Below are 13,122 nucleotides of genomic sequence, written 5' to 3' on the forward strand. Positions count from 1 at the left end.
ATCATCATTTTATAAATCTAACCCCCAACCTTTTTTAGCCCTAAAAAATACTTATTAACCAAAATGACAACACTCTTACCTTAAAATGCATATAAATAATCAATATATTAAAAGAATATTTATGTAAAAAATATGTTTCTTTTTAGATGGAAATATGAAATGTTTTAAATTCTTTTAACCAATTAATTATTTTTTTATAGATCTAATTCAATAATTGACTTTTCTTCTTATGTTATTACTATCGGATTTTTGGATTCTATAATAAAAAATTCCACACCTACTATTGAAAAATTATGTAAATGATTATATTAAAGCTAATTTTGGGTAATTAGGAAATAGCATTTTTGTTAACAATGTCTAGCATTGCTTTTATATAGATTTTTTAACCATCACCCTTAAGAACATACTTCACGATATTTATATTGAAAGTATTTTTAATGAAAGTGTTTTATTTATAAATATTTAGAAAAAAAAATCACCTATAAAGTGTTTTCCATAAAATAATAGAATAAAATTTTTAATATTATAAATGATTTTGGAGTGTGTTTTTTAAATTATGTGGAATAATGATTTTTTTTTTCAAATACACTTTTTAGGTTAAAACACTTCCTAAACTCATTATTTAACACAATTTAAGAGTATGTTTAGTAATGATTTTTAAAAGTGTTTATAGTGTATTAAAAAAGTTAAAAATGTTTTTTAAAATTACTACAAAACATAATTTAAGAATGCATTTAATATAAATTTTAAAAATAATTATAATATTTATAATACTTAAAATTTAAAATATTAAAAATATTAGAAAAACACTTTCTAAAGTGACTACAAAATAAAAATAACTTTTCATAAATCACATCAACTATTCTTTTTTTTTTTTTTTCAAAATAATATATACAAATTTGTTAAAAATAGAAATGAAGAAAAACCCCAATATAATTACAAAAATTTACAAATCAATAAATAAACATGGATTCTACGATGGGAATGGCAGCGATTTTTTTTCCTAATGAGAGCTGGAGTATTAAAAAATATATAAGTTTTATACAAATGTGCTTCCAAATATTAGAGTACATACGTTGGGAGGTCACATCCTAGTTCAGGCTTGAAGATAAATTATTATCATTCAATAAAATAATCTCTAACATCAGAACAATTATTAATTTAAATTATTAAATTTAGAATATGTAGATGATGGCCTCTAAATTAAATTAAAATGATATGCTAATAATAGTATTAGTTAGTAAATAATGATTTAGTTAAATATATATCCAATAATTGTCAATTATTTATTTTTAAATTTATAATAGAAGAAAGATAAAAGACGAAATAAAAATGTTAGTGGAGTCCCAGTAGAGCAAAATTCGCTTCATTTCTCACACTATAATTGAAACTATATATGCAATTATTTTCGTTTAAAAGCTTAAAATAAACAACTATATTTTTCTCCAGTTTCCTTCCCTTCTGTGGCTACACTTGAACCGTTCGACTCCAAAGTTGTGCCCAGAGAAAACCCTAAACTGGTTCAGGAAAAAGAATAGTCCATGAGGCGGTTACGGTAACGGACTTTCCAAACACGTCCTAAATAGCACCGACGCCAAAACCCTACACGCTTCACTGGACCGGAACCAAGAAACCCTAAAAGTGCGAAGTCGATAGGCGATCGCCATGGCCTGCGGCGCCGGAAATTGTCAGTCCGGTTGCTTCCGGGACGACGACGACTCGGTCGTGACGGAGAAGAAGAAGTTAACCAATGGGACTCTTTCAAGTGGCAGCAATCTCGACCTTCCCAATCACCATAATATCTGCCTCAAGTGCAAGGTGAAGGAGACCCTCGCCTCCTCCGGCACCGTCTCGTTCGACGGGGACATTGGCCGATTTTGCTTCGATTGCTTCCGCGGCAATCTATTCGGAAAGTTCAAACTCGCCGTCACCTCCAACGCTATGATTTCCCCGACGGATAACGTTCTTGTCGCCTTCTCCGGCGGTCCTTCTTCCAGGTCTTTTTATCTTCTCAACTTCGTTCATCATCAAGTATACATGCAGCGGTTGTACCAATGAGACAGCTGCAATACATTTTCTAGGGTTTATATTTGTTTTCTGAGAGAAAACAAAAAATACTTTTCTTTTCCAGGGTGGCGTTACAATTTGTACATGAGATGCAGCAAAAAGCGCAGAAGAATTTTGACGCAAGTAGAGATAGATCATTGCCTGTATTTGGTGTTGGCGTTGCTTTTGTCGATGAAAGTGCAGTTTCTCGGATTCCTTCCGATGAATTTGACAAAGCAATTCAAGATATGAAATCGATTGTTTCAAATTTAGCTCCTCCAGAAAAAGCCTTTCATGTTGTTCCCATTGAAAGTGTATACTCTTCAAATGGAAGGGATAGATTGGAAGAGTTGCTGAATGCTGTTAAGGACGTAACAGGGAAGGAAGATCTTTTGCAGCATCTGCGGATGTTGTCATTGCAAAAGGTTCAGCTTTGCTTATTTTATTATTCATTTGATTGCAAGCATTGAGGAAGGAAAGTAGATTTAATTATGCTGAATTCTCTATTTGTTTTGCAGAATGCTTATGAAAATGGGTATACCAAACTTCTTTTGGGATCATGCACATCGAGGATTGCTTGCCATGTGATTTCTGCAACTGTGAAGGTTTGGTTTCGGTGTATTATTTTATAGCGTTCTTAAATTGAATGATTTAAGAATTATGAACTTGTTATTAGAATATTTTTTTTGTTTTTTGTTTGGTAACTTCTGAAGGAACACTGCAGTCATCCTATTACCCATGACCTGTATCTATTTTTTATAAAGGTGGTATGGTTTCTCCAATCAAATCTTAAATGAAAAGCTGGAAGTAATACATGACTGATGATCCGTATCAATATTTGATAAAACTGAGACAGTTTTTCCAATCAAATCTTAAATAAAAAGCTGTAACTAATACATGTTCAATGACATAAGCTTGTGTTTCATTTGCTTTTAGGGCCAAGGTTACTCCTTACCAGCAGATATACAATATGTTGATGCAAGGTGGGAGATCCCTGTAGTGCTTCCACTTCGGGACTGTCTTGCACAAGAGCTGAACATGCTTTGTCGCCTTGATGGGTTTGTCATTCATTCCTTGTCCGTTTGATGGGTTTTTTTTTCTTGATTTAGAGTTCTGTTTTTTTTTTTTTTTTTTTTGTTAGTGTTAAAGGGATTCATTCATGATAAATGTGGTTAAGTAGTAAAATTAAATCTATTACCATATGATGGGGCTGATATCATATTGGCAGGGCAGTTTGAAGACCATGGAGGTGCTTAATAGTCCTCATTCTGGCATCAATGGCTTGGTTGCATCGTTTGTTACACTTTTGCAGGTAGGAAGGGGCTTTGGATTACTCTTTTCCTTTTAATTATATCATTTTAGGCTGGGCTTAGAAACCAATTTAGGAAGAGTGACTTCTAACAGCCATCAGAGTCTGCCATGCAATTCACTTGGAGATTACACATTGATCTGTTCAATAAACAGCATCCAATTTTCTTGAGTTAGAAAAGATTCTGAACAGGTCCCTAGTGATCAATTCCTTATGGTACTCCTTTTTCATTTTTGGCAGGAAGAGAACCCTTCTCGAGAATGCACGATAGTAAGAACAGCTGGAAAGTTGACTCCATTTCATTTCAATCAGATTCCAGAAAGTGATGACTCTAATGCCCATTTGGCATCCCGACGGCGTCAAAAGAAATTCAATCTCAAGCCTAATGAATCTGTACCCCCAGAGTCATATTGTCCTATCTGCAATAGCCCACTCAGCAAATCTGATCATATAAATTTGAGCAGTCTTGGGAGTGATCAAACAAATGCTGATATTTTTGGGGCTACTTGTTGCCCAAGTTGCCAGTTTCAGATACTTCCCAAGGAACCCGCGTCTATGGAGCATTTTTATTCCCTTCTTCCCCAGCAGTTTGTTGTTCAAGCGAAGGACAGAAGCTTTAGTATGCAGAGACAGCTAAGGTGATAATTTATATCTAACATCAACACAACCTTTATTATTCAATCCAGGAAAGGTGAGAATTTAGTAGAGGATGGAAGTTCTGATAAACCAGAGAGTAGTAGGACCTCTCTTAGGATTATTTTGGTTGAACGTGGATTGCAAGCAGTGGACTTTCCTGAAATTTATGCCTTTCAAGTCTCAACCTTGATATATCACCTGTTGGAGAAAGAAGAGGGATGATGGATGATATGGACCTCATTTTATTTCTTTTACACGAATTTTTTTATTGAAAATATACTAAGTATTCCAAAATCATCCAATCATTATGAGGGATTTGCTGATGATTTCCCTCAAGAGGTCGAGGTTTGGGTCCAGATCAGAAACATGCATCTTTTGTGATTAATGCCTTGTGCTCCAGAAGGGAGTCTCAAATCCTAGAGTTTTTTGCTTTTTTGTTTGTGTTTTTGCATTTTTTCCTAATGTCTTGTAGATGAAATATCCAAGTATCTGTTTTCTTTTTACTCGGTTGTGTGTTAATTTTGCATGTATATTTTTTAAAAAGTTTGAAGCTTCCCTTATTGCTTTCAGGGAGCAAATACAAGATTTCCTGCTATCCGATAGCGAAGATGGAACCTGAACTCAAAACTCTAAGGCTTGTCCCATTTCGGATGTAGGTTTTCTTCTACGTGGAAGCTTCCGAAAGATGGTGATGCTTGTACCTACAACTGTTAGAAACACGTCGCATTTGGAGGCTTCCATTCTTGCAGATTATGTTGTGATTTTTTTTTTTCAAATTATTAATGTGACAGATATAAGGAGTTTCTTGATTTATAGAAAGTGTTGCAGATATAGAAAGCTGGGAATTCTCCTGAGTTACCAAGATGAACATTGCCTTTATCTTACCTCGAGCATGCAATGAAAAAGGGAAGAAAAATTGTTGGAGTTTGTATAGTGTTGAACCCTGAATCCCCCATTCGACAACCTCACCTTTTGTCGCAACCTGATTGAAATAACACTCCCTACATGTATTTAAGCTTTTGGGTGTCACAGTGTAATGGGTATATTAAGGAGGTTGAGATATGTCAAGGTGTCGGAGTGTGATTGGTTTGTTGTGCTGCTGCTTGAAGCTGTTCAAGACCCGTGACATGAGCTAGACTTCGTCGCTAAAGTTTCATATCTTACAGCATATATCTTAAAAGCATATGAAAATCTCTCACCGACTTTTTCAACTGCCCCTCTCCTAACGTCTCTTTGTGTTGTGTTTGCTGATGTGTCGTCTGTTTTTTCTCTCCCGTCTTTTGTGTTTGTTTTACGAGGATTAGATTAACACATGGAAGATTGCCATTCCACCCTTCCTTCCTTTTGATCAAAAAAGGATGATAAAATATTCTCATTTTGGTATATCATATTAAGATCTTAAGACTAAGCAACGGCCTTCCCACTTACCAACAATATATCTCATCCTCACCAACGACCTTCCTTGCTTTCCACCTTGCTGCAGAACTCCACCCCTTCCACTCACCAACTATATATCTCATCCTCATCATGTTTGGTAACATCTTATGCACATCTCTTCCTTGCTTTCTACCTTGCTGCAGAACTCCCCTTCAATTGTATCACCTCTTGAAAAGGTTCGTAACCATGTTTGTATACAACTCAACAAAATCTCATTTTTTAATTTTCAGGTTCTCTATCTTGTTTCTTCTACCCCTATATCTGTAGCAATCCAGGGGCTGGCAATGAACTCAGTGAAGCTGCTCCTGCCTATGCTAAGAACTCTTCCCTCTTCTCTGATCTAGGCAGATCCTACTTCGAGACTGAATTCGGTGGGCTGTTTTACACAATAGATGTAATTTCTTCCAACTACACAAATGAAGAGATAGGCATGTACAACCAACCAGAGTTCAGTAACATCTCTATCAGTTCAATCATGTATGCCAGTAGGGATGCGGGGTTCTCACCATGTCAATGCAGATAGTCTGTGTTTTCCCTAGAGTGTGCCATCATTGAGAACACATTGGCAGGATTAACATTTGATCATGTATTGAACTTTGTTAGGATGATCCCAAACTTCAGTATTAACTTCTATTTCAACAAGACACAGGACATTTCAATTTGTTGGAGGTGTCTCGTCTTCTTCTTAACCCTGCATTTAAGGCCAAGATATGTTCTACAAGCCTATAAGAACAAGTTGTTAGGCTTATCCCATTCGACAAAGCATGATACCATATCCAGGGAAGTTTTCACCCAACAACCTGTATATACCAATTGGAATCAAGCATTTTTATGGGAGTCTTATTCGGGTTTGGAATATTCTCAAGGGGTGTACTGTTCAAGTTCAGGAAAAAGACTATCTGGACAGTAGTTTGTATCGTTCTTTTGATCACTGCAGTTGGTGTAGGATGGCTGGTGATATGAAAAAAGAGAACAAAAACAGCAGTCAACAACTGCTGCAGCATGCATATAATTGAAGACATTGAAATAGTTTATGCCTAAGAAGTTTTCTTATCAAGAATTAGCTGCAGCTGCCAAAAATTTTCCTAGTTCAACAATGCTGGGCCAAGGAGGTACTGGACGTGTCTATAAAGGGTTCTTAACTGATTCAGGTCGCATAAAGCGAATTTGGGCAAGCTATGAACATGCTAAAGAAGTTTTCATGGCGGAATTGAAGATCATGAGCCAGTTGGAATGCAGGAATGTGGTATCATTGATCGGTTGGTGCATTGATCAAGGGGAACTCCTTCTTGTCTATGATTACATGTTTAATGGTAACCTAGACAAGTATCTCCTTGGGAACAACAGAATGCACCTCTCGTGGAACCTCAGATACAATGTGGTTCTCAGCTTGGCTTCTGCATTGCTTTATCTTCATGAAGAATCTGGGCAATGCATACCCCACCGGGATGTCAAGTCAGCTAATGTAATGTTGGACTTGAATTTCAATGCTAAACTTGGTGATTTTGGATCAGCTCAGTTTCTAGATTAGCTCTCAAACAATTAAGGCAGTGGGAACATTGATCTTGGTGATTTTGGACTTGAATTTCAATGCTAAACTTGGTGATTTTGGGGCAGCTCAGTTTCTAAACCCTCGATTCAGCTCTCAAACAATTAAGGTAGTGGGAGCATTTGGCTACATAGCACCTGAATATTACCATGAAGGCAGGGCAAGTACAAAATCTGACATATATAGCTTTGGAATTGTGGCTTTGGAAATTGCTAGTGGGAGAAGGAAACATAAAGATGAGGAGAGTCATCTAGGGCTAGTGCCCTGGGTTTGGGAGCTCCATGGAGCTGGAAAGACTCTAGATGCAGCTGATGAGAGATTGAATATGGATTTCAATGCTCACGAAATGGAAGGTTTGTTGATTGTTGGACTGTAGTGTGCTCACCCAATTAACATGGAAAAGCCTTCAGCAAGACAAGCTATTGAGGTTCTCAAGTTTAAAGCCCCATTACCAGATTGTCCAAATGAGATGCCTAGTTATGTCTACAATGTAACGCACGCCTCCACTCGCAATTTCAAATCCACCCTCTATTACATCTAGTCTTGACATTGGCCGATGGTGTCCTCTAGCTATCAGTCATTCTGATAATACCTGTCCAAATTCAGCACTTGACTTTATACTTGCATTTTACTGTTTAATCTTGTCTTCTGGTATGCATTAATACAAGATCAGAAATGTAATTGTTAGCTAATGAATGGACATACGAAAAGGTTTGTATTTTACATGTTCTCAATATACACATAGAATTGTATGAGTGTGCGACACAAATGAAAGCTTTTCATGTCTAAGACAAACTGAGATGTTTACTAATACCACCAGATCAGAACTAAAGCAAATATCAGCTTCTCTACCAAATATCTTTATTCCTTTTTATTACCTAAAAAAAAATAAAAAATTAAACCCCTAATTTCTAAATATACAGATACATCTGTATTCTTCTTTCTATTTTCTCTAAAACCTGTGTAAAACAAGCATTGAAGAATAACTGAAAGCTTCTGATGTCTAAAGACAAACTGAGGTGTTCATACCTTTCCACCTTCTTTTCAAACTACTGCATCGCTAGAACACTAAATGGAACTCAAGCAAACGTCTGCTTTTCCACCAAATTGTAGAAGATTGTGGAACTGTCATTGTTCCTCCTGATGAAAGAAGGTATAAGTTGAACTGGTCTCAGTCTTTGTAACCTGCATTAGAATGTACTATAATTATGCCTTATGCCTTACCGATGAGTAACTAGTGGTAGCTGAAGGGGATATCTTGCAATAGTTTTAAATAAAAACATGATGATTTGAGTTATTCTATTCTGCTTGTTGTCCATTGTTTTTAAGATTTTTAAATGTTCCAGTGGGTATGATTACTTAGTATGCATATGGGATCATAATCAGACACAGGGATATAAATAAGCACAAATCCATTTGGCCCACTAATTCTGTTCTTCTGTGTTCTTAGCATTGACATTATCATGTTTCTTTTTCACTTGGTGAAGACAGGGAAATCCCAAACATCATTTGGTGTTAGTCATAAAATTTCATAAAAATGAAGTCAATTGGAAATGAAGGGTTTCCCATGTATTGTTTTGGTGGAAAAAAAATTGCAACATGTATTTGCTTGTCATTTTCATGGATTATATTTTAAGAGGGGAAAAAAAGCAGCAGAGTATACCAACCTCAGCAGTACGTGGAAGTCCAGTCGGCAGAGCAGGAACAAGAGATGTCCATAAAATAGGGTCCGCCAAGGGATCAACACTACTGTAGTTGGTAAGAAGTGGTGCGGATAACAAAGGAGTCAATGGATACACACTTCTTTGAATAGAGAATTCCCCACCCAGTCCTAATGCTACTCCAAGTCTCTCACTTCCACTATCATGGCTTGTTGATTTCTCAACTGCTTTTCCATGATCCATCTTGTTGATTTTATTTTTATTCTCATTCTCGTCATTATTAGTGTTATTTTCTTGCTTTTTGGATGCTTTCTCTTCCAAACTCTTGTAGGCAGCAGACCGTGACAAAATGCTCAAGGCCGATACAGTGGAACTTTTTTGCTTTTTCCCTTCATGGGGAAGGCCCAAACGGGGCATCTGATATGGCTCAGTAGGCTGGATTGCCCATTCCAATGTTTTAAGTTCACTGCCAATATCTTCCCCACTGCCTTGCTTTGTTTCCTCTGATGATTTTGCGTGGGAATCTGATTGGCGAGTTTTGTTGGGCCCCCACCACTTAATATAACCTGTTAGATCAATTTTTCTTTCCATGCAAAAACCACCAAAAAATTCACTTTCCGCTGCTGCATCATCACCCATACCTTTTAAAGAGATAGAAGCATTAAATAGTTGGCAACTGATTCATGAAGTAAAACTGGCGGAAGAAATTACTTGTACTAACAATAAAGCCTTTCAACTTGTTGGCAAAAGCTAAGTTATAAGTAAAAAAGGCCTCCTCAACCACAAATTTAGGTAGACTTACCATAGTGCGTGTTATTGAAGTATTCTTGTCCGGCTATACGTCCAAATGGTTGATCCCACCGATTACTTTGAGATAGCACAGGATATAGAATAGAAAGCAGAAGAATAAAATTAATAAGTTTCAAAATACAAATACTATGTGAAAGACAATAAAACAATCACAACTTGCAGCTTGAATGATTGAATTTATATATATAGGAACTAGGAAGAGTGTTGCAAAGACTATAAATTTCCCACAATTTATGATACACAATCTACTATGAAATTCATTTTAAAAAAGGCTCATTAAGAATATACCTCCTATGCACATGAAAAAGTGGAGAATATCTGAGCTTTGTGTGCTAAAGAACTTTCAAAATGTTAATAAAAAGTTTATTTTAGAAAAGATTCATTAAGAGTCTAGAACTCTGTCCCCATGGAAGAGGGTAAAGCATATCTGAGCGTAGTGCACTAAAATATTTTCAAACCAATAACTCAGAAAAGCATGACTTATATAATCCTCCTTCCAAATCACATGTCATATATATCATATATGTTAAAGCATACAACATATAAAAACATACCTGGCAAGCCCACGATATTTAGATATTCCTCTTGAGAAACCACTGCTCTTTCTGCATCAAGCATCTATTATAAGCAACAACAATTCAGCTCCAGTTCAGCATGCATATTTGCAAAGTACATACACACCTTCGGAGAGATGCAAGGTATTCTTCTCTTGAGACATTTTGCATCTCTTCAAGATCTCTAGCATAATCTGTAACCTGCACCTCGCCATACTGTAAATTAGTACATACACAAGAAATCTACGAGGATAGAACTAAAAAACTGAAAGATGGCTTCCCATAAAAAACTATTTAGTTCTTTGTTTGAAAATTTAATTTAATTTTTTTTCATGAGTAAAGCAAGAGGATATTATAAACAAGAAACACCAGCAGGGTGCCCCAAAGAATACAAGAAGTATGTTTGGAAATCTAATTTGAAATATACACTTAAAGCAGCATACGGTCTGCACTTCAAATATCTGGCGATAGAGAAAACTAAATGATATATTTCAAAACCCATATGTTGAGTGAATCTGAGCTCATCAAATATCAGAAACAGTGAAAAACACAAGGACTTCTTTTGTTAATGGTTCATCAATTCAATAGTAAAAACTATATTCTATCCGTAAAAGAGGAATAGATGCAAAAAGCATGTATGATTCTAATACACCTGCAAAGAGAAAAGATCGGATCTGATTATCTTACCGGAAAATTAATGAGCGTCCCTGGGCCCCAGTATTTTAAAGCAGCAAGATCATACGCTCTAGCTGCAGCCTCCTCGTCATCATATGCACCTACAATTTTAAACAATGGAGAAATAAAATAACATGAAATAACACAAGCATTAAAGGATTCAAAAAAAAAATTGTAAGGACCAAGATGTCAACGTACCCAAGTAAACTGGCAAAATTGAACCAAACAAATTTCCGTGCAAAAAAAAAAAAAAGGTGTCAGGTCTCACAAGAAAACCCAAATCCCACAATATTTAGTCTTATTATGTACAAAATGAAAACTAAAACACAAAAATATACCTTGCTTTCCCTTCTTATTTTGATTTTGGTTCCAGGTACTTTTATCCCAAAGATGGGCTTCATAACGACCAGTCCATCTATGCCTTTTATTTCATAAAACCAATGCATCAGTGTGCAACTTAAATGAGATTTGAAACGTAAAATCAAGGGCAGCCCTACAAGATAAGCAGTTGCAGAGATATTCACTGAAAGCAAAGAAAACTAAAACAATCAATTGCAAAATGAAAAATATTGCACAAGCTGAAAACAAACAGTCACAAAAAAATGAGAAATACCCCGCTGGATCTCTCAGCACTTCCACTGGAGTTTACATGATGCCGAAGTCTCAAATAAATGACAAGGTGATCAAAGAAACAAAATCTTAACCTATTCTACAAACAACACTCTTACATACATCATCTCTGTAATAAACCATTTTCATCGATTATAGAAAAAAAAAAAAAAGAGTGATGATAAACTTAACTTCCTAACATAAACCCCATGGAAAAGAAAACCACAAATTCAACTAAAACACAAACATGGATCCAGCTCAGTCAGTCCATATGATTACCGTTACATAGCTACACTAGATAACAGCCCCGGACAAAATCTACATTTGGACATACTGAATAAAAGTTTAGTGATCTTTTTAAGGCATTTATCAAAATTCTTTCCCTTTTCTTTGGTTCCCTCAGCAACTGAACAGAGTATAAAGTCAACCCATGCACCTTTTATTTTTCTCCTTCAGAACTCATCGAGCAAGTCGTCTCACATTTTGAACTCAAAACTTAATTTTCGTTTCTTTCTTTTTTCTTTCCTAAATTTTCTCGGCAACCAAACAGAGAATCAAGTGGTAAAGTGAGTCGTCACTCTCCTCTTTCCGTTTGTCATTTTCAATTCAAAATTACTTTTCTCCTGTTTCCCCTTCCTACACTTCCTCAGAAACCAAACAGAACGTAAAATTGCGCATAATAATGAATCCTACCTGGTAACTCCTCTATAAATAGAGCTGCGTTTCCCGGCGGCACAAGGAGGCATTTTGCTGATCCTCTCTTTGGCAGTACTCCCTCGCTCTTTTTTAGCTTTTTTCAATCCTCTGTACAGCAAGAGTTGATCACTCGCCACTGCTGCCTCGGAAGTTTCTCCTCCACCACTACCACTACCACCGCCACTCTCAGGTTTCAAACCAGGTTCAGACGAAGACGAAGCCATGGCTGAAACCAAACCAGAAACCCTAACCCTAAGAGAGAGAAAATCAGAACAAACAGAATGAAGAGAAACAGAGAGAAGACGAGAGAGAGATAGAAAGAGATTTAGCCGTTTCGTTTTGGTTTTATGCGTTATTTTTTTAACTCAGCGCAGAGCAAAACTACAGTGAGAGCAAGAAGAGTAGCCTGTGAACCAAATATGACTAAAATACCCCCGGTCATTCCCCAAATGACAATGCCAGAATTTGGGTTGAAAAGGGAGCGAAAAAAGCTCCAACGGCTAGGTTAAGTTGGAGGGATAACAATGTAATTTGGTTCAGCTATTTTCAAATGTCCCAGACCACGTGGGGCAGTTGGCGCACGACACATGTCCTAGAGATTTTAGATTGCCCGAAGAAAGGACGCCATTTCAATGGCTTCGACTTCAAAAACTACGTCGTTTGGCCTCAGGTCATTACATTATGGCATGATAATAATAATTACTGTCAGTGTTCAAACATACCTTCCTTTTTACCATATTTCAAACTTATGATCATGACACATGGGCCATGGCCCATGGATTCATAACAATGTCCTACAATTTGGAAAATACTTGCCAAATTTCAACACACCATCACATCATAATTCACCGAATCTTTGAATATTTGAGTCCACTTTGTTTCTTTAAATAAAAATAAAATATACAGAACCGTCCAAGAAAACAGTTGTTTGTTTATTTTCTAGAATACAAAACAGTTTTTTAACCTAAAAAAATCAAGTTTATCTAGCTTTTAATAAAAACAAATTTAATTTTTTTTTAGAAATAAATTTAAAATATTTTTTTAGTAAGGAAAAACAGAATTTTATTTCTCAAAACAATTGAAAAATGTTTTTTTTTTTTTAAGAATGATTATCCAGAACTTATTTTTTTGAGAATCTTA

The 13,122-nt window shown here is 36.0% G+C and overlaps 3 protein-coding genes across 4 annotated transcripts; 2 read left to right on the forward strand and 1 right to left on the reverse strand.

The window, feature by feature from the left end:
• The first annotated feature begins 1,461 nt into the window (after nt 1-1,461).
• LOC117920311 (cytoplasmic tRNA 2-thiolation protein 2) lies at nt 1,462-5,214 on the forward strand. Its single transcript, XM_034837752.1, has 7 exons — nt 1,462-1,997; nt 2,132-2,471; nt 2,565-2,651; nt 2,983-3,104; nt 3,280-3,358; nt 3,596-3,993; nt 4,562-5,214. Exons 1-7 carry the CDS (start codon nt 1,666-1,668, stop codon nt 4,608-4,610), a joined length of 1,407 nt encoding a protein of 468 aa, XP_034693643.1. The 5' UTR covers nt 1,462-1,665; the 3' UTR covers nt 4,611-5,214.
• A 1,310-nt stretch (nt 5,215-6,524) lies between these two features.
• LOC117920700 (L-type lectin-domain containing receptor kinase IX.1-like) lies at nt 6,525-7,353 on the forward strand. Its single transcript, XM_034838292.1, has 2 exons — nt 6,525-6,927; nt 7,046-7,353. Exons 1-2 carry the CDS (start codon nt 6,525-6,527, stop codon nt 7,351-7,353), a joined length of 711 nt encoding a protein of 236 aa, XP_034694183.1.
• LOC117920312 (AP2-like ethylene-responsive transcription factor At2g41710) lies at nt 6,697-12,765 on the reverse strand. Of its 2 annotated transcripts, XR_004652229.1 has the most exons (10): nt 11,980-12,765; nt 11,016-11,098; nt 10,876-10,884; nt 10,690-10,778; nt 10,130-10,203; nt 10,003-10,053; nt 9,441-9,505; nt 8,645-9,279; nt 8,007-8,162; nt 6,697-7,625 (listed from the first exon to the last, which is right to left on the reverse strand). XR_004652229.1 is itself a non-coding variant. In XM_034837753.1 (9 exons), exons 1-9 carry the CDS (start codon nt 12,204-12,206, stop codon nt 8,106-8,108), a joined length of 1,290 nt encoding a protein of 429 aa, XP_034693644.1. In that variant the 5' UTR covers nt 12,207-12,765; the 3' UTR covers nt 7,656-8,105. The 2 variants fall into 2 exon arrangements, 1 of the variants encoding a protein (XP_034693644.1); XM_034837753.1 differs by lacking the exon at nt 6,697-7,625 and having other exon boundaries at nt 7,656-8,162.
• Between the last annotated feature and the right edge of the window lie 357 nt (nt 12,766-13,122).

Source organism: Vitis riparia, chromosome 8, assembly GCF_004353265.1.
Source record: "Vitis riparia cultivar Riparia Gloire de Montpellier isolate 1030 chromosome 8, EGFV_Vit.rip_1.0, whole genome shotgun sequence".
In the NCBI taxonomy this organism is placed as follows: domain Eukaryota; kingdom Viridiplantae; phylum Streptophyta; class Magnoliopsida; order Vitales; family Vitaceae; genus Vitis; species Vitis riparia.

Bases quoted from the DNA above. Each gene is read 5' to 3' on its own strand.
- LOC117920312 (XM_034837753.1), bottom strand. From the start codon at position 12,206: ATGGCTTCGTCTTCGTCTGAACCTGGTTTGAAACCTGAGAGTGGCGGT. The intron at 11,099-11,979 runs GTAGGATTCATT...ATGAAATAAAAG, and splicing joins ATTTATAGAGGAGTTACCAG to GCATAGATGGACTGGTCGTT. The intron at 8,163-8,644 runs GTTGGTATACTC...ATTCTAATGCAG, and splicing joins GACTTCCACGTACTGCTGAG to GTTACAAAGACTGAGACCAG.
- LOC117920311 (XM_034837752.1), top strand. From the start codon at position 1,666: ATGGCCTGCGGCGCCGGAAATTGTCAGTCCGGTTGCTTCCGGGACGAC. The intron at 2,652-2,982 runs GTTTGGTTTCGG...ATTTGCTTTTAG, and splicing joins TGATTTCTGCAACTGTGAAG to GGCCAAGGTTACTCCTTACC. The intron at 3,359-3,595 runs GTAGGAAGGGGC...CATTTTTGGCAG, and splicing joins CGTTTGTTACACTTTTGCAG to GAAGAGAACCCTTCTCGAGA.
- LOC117920700 (XM_034838292.1), top strand. From the start codon at position 6,525: ATGCTGGGCCAAGGAGGTACTGGACGTGTCTATAAAGGGTTCTTAACT. The intron at 6,928-7,045 runs GTGATTTTGGAT...ATTTTGGGGCAG, and splicing joins GAATTTCAATGCTAAACTTG to CTCAGTTTCTAAACCCTCGA.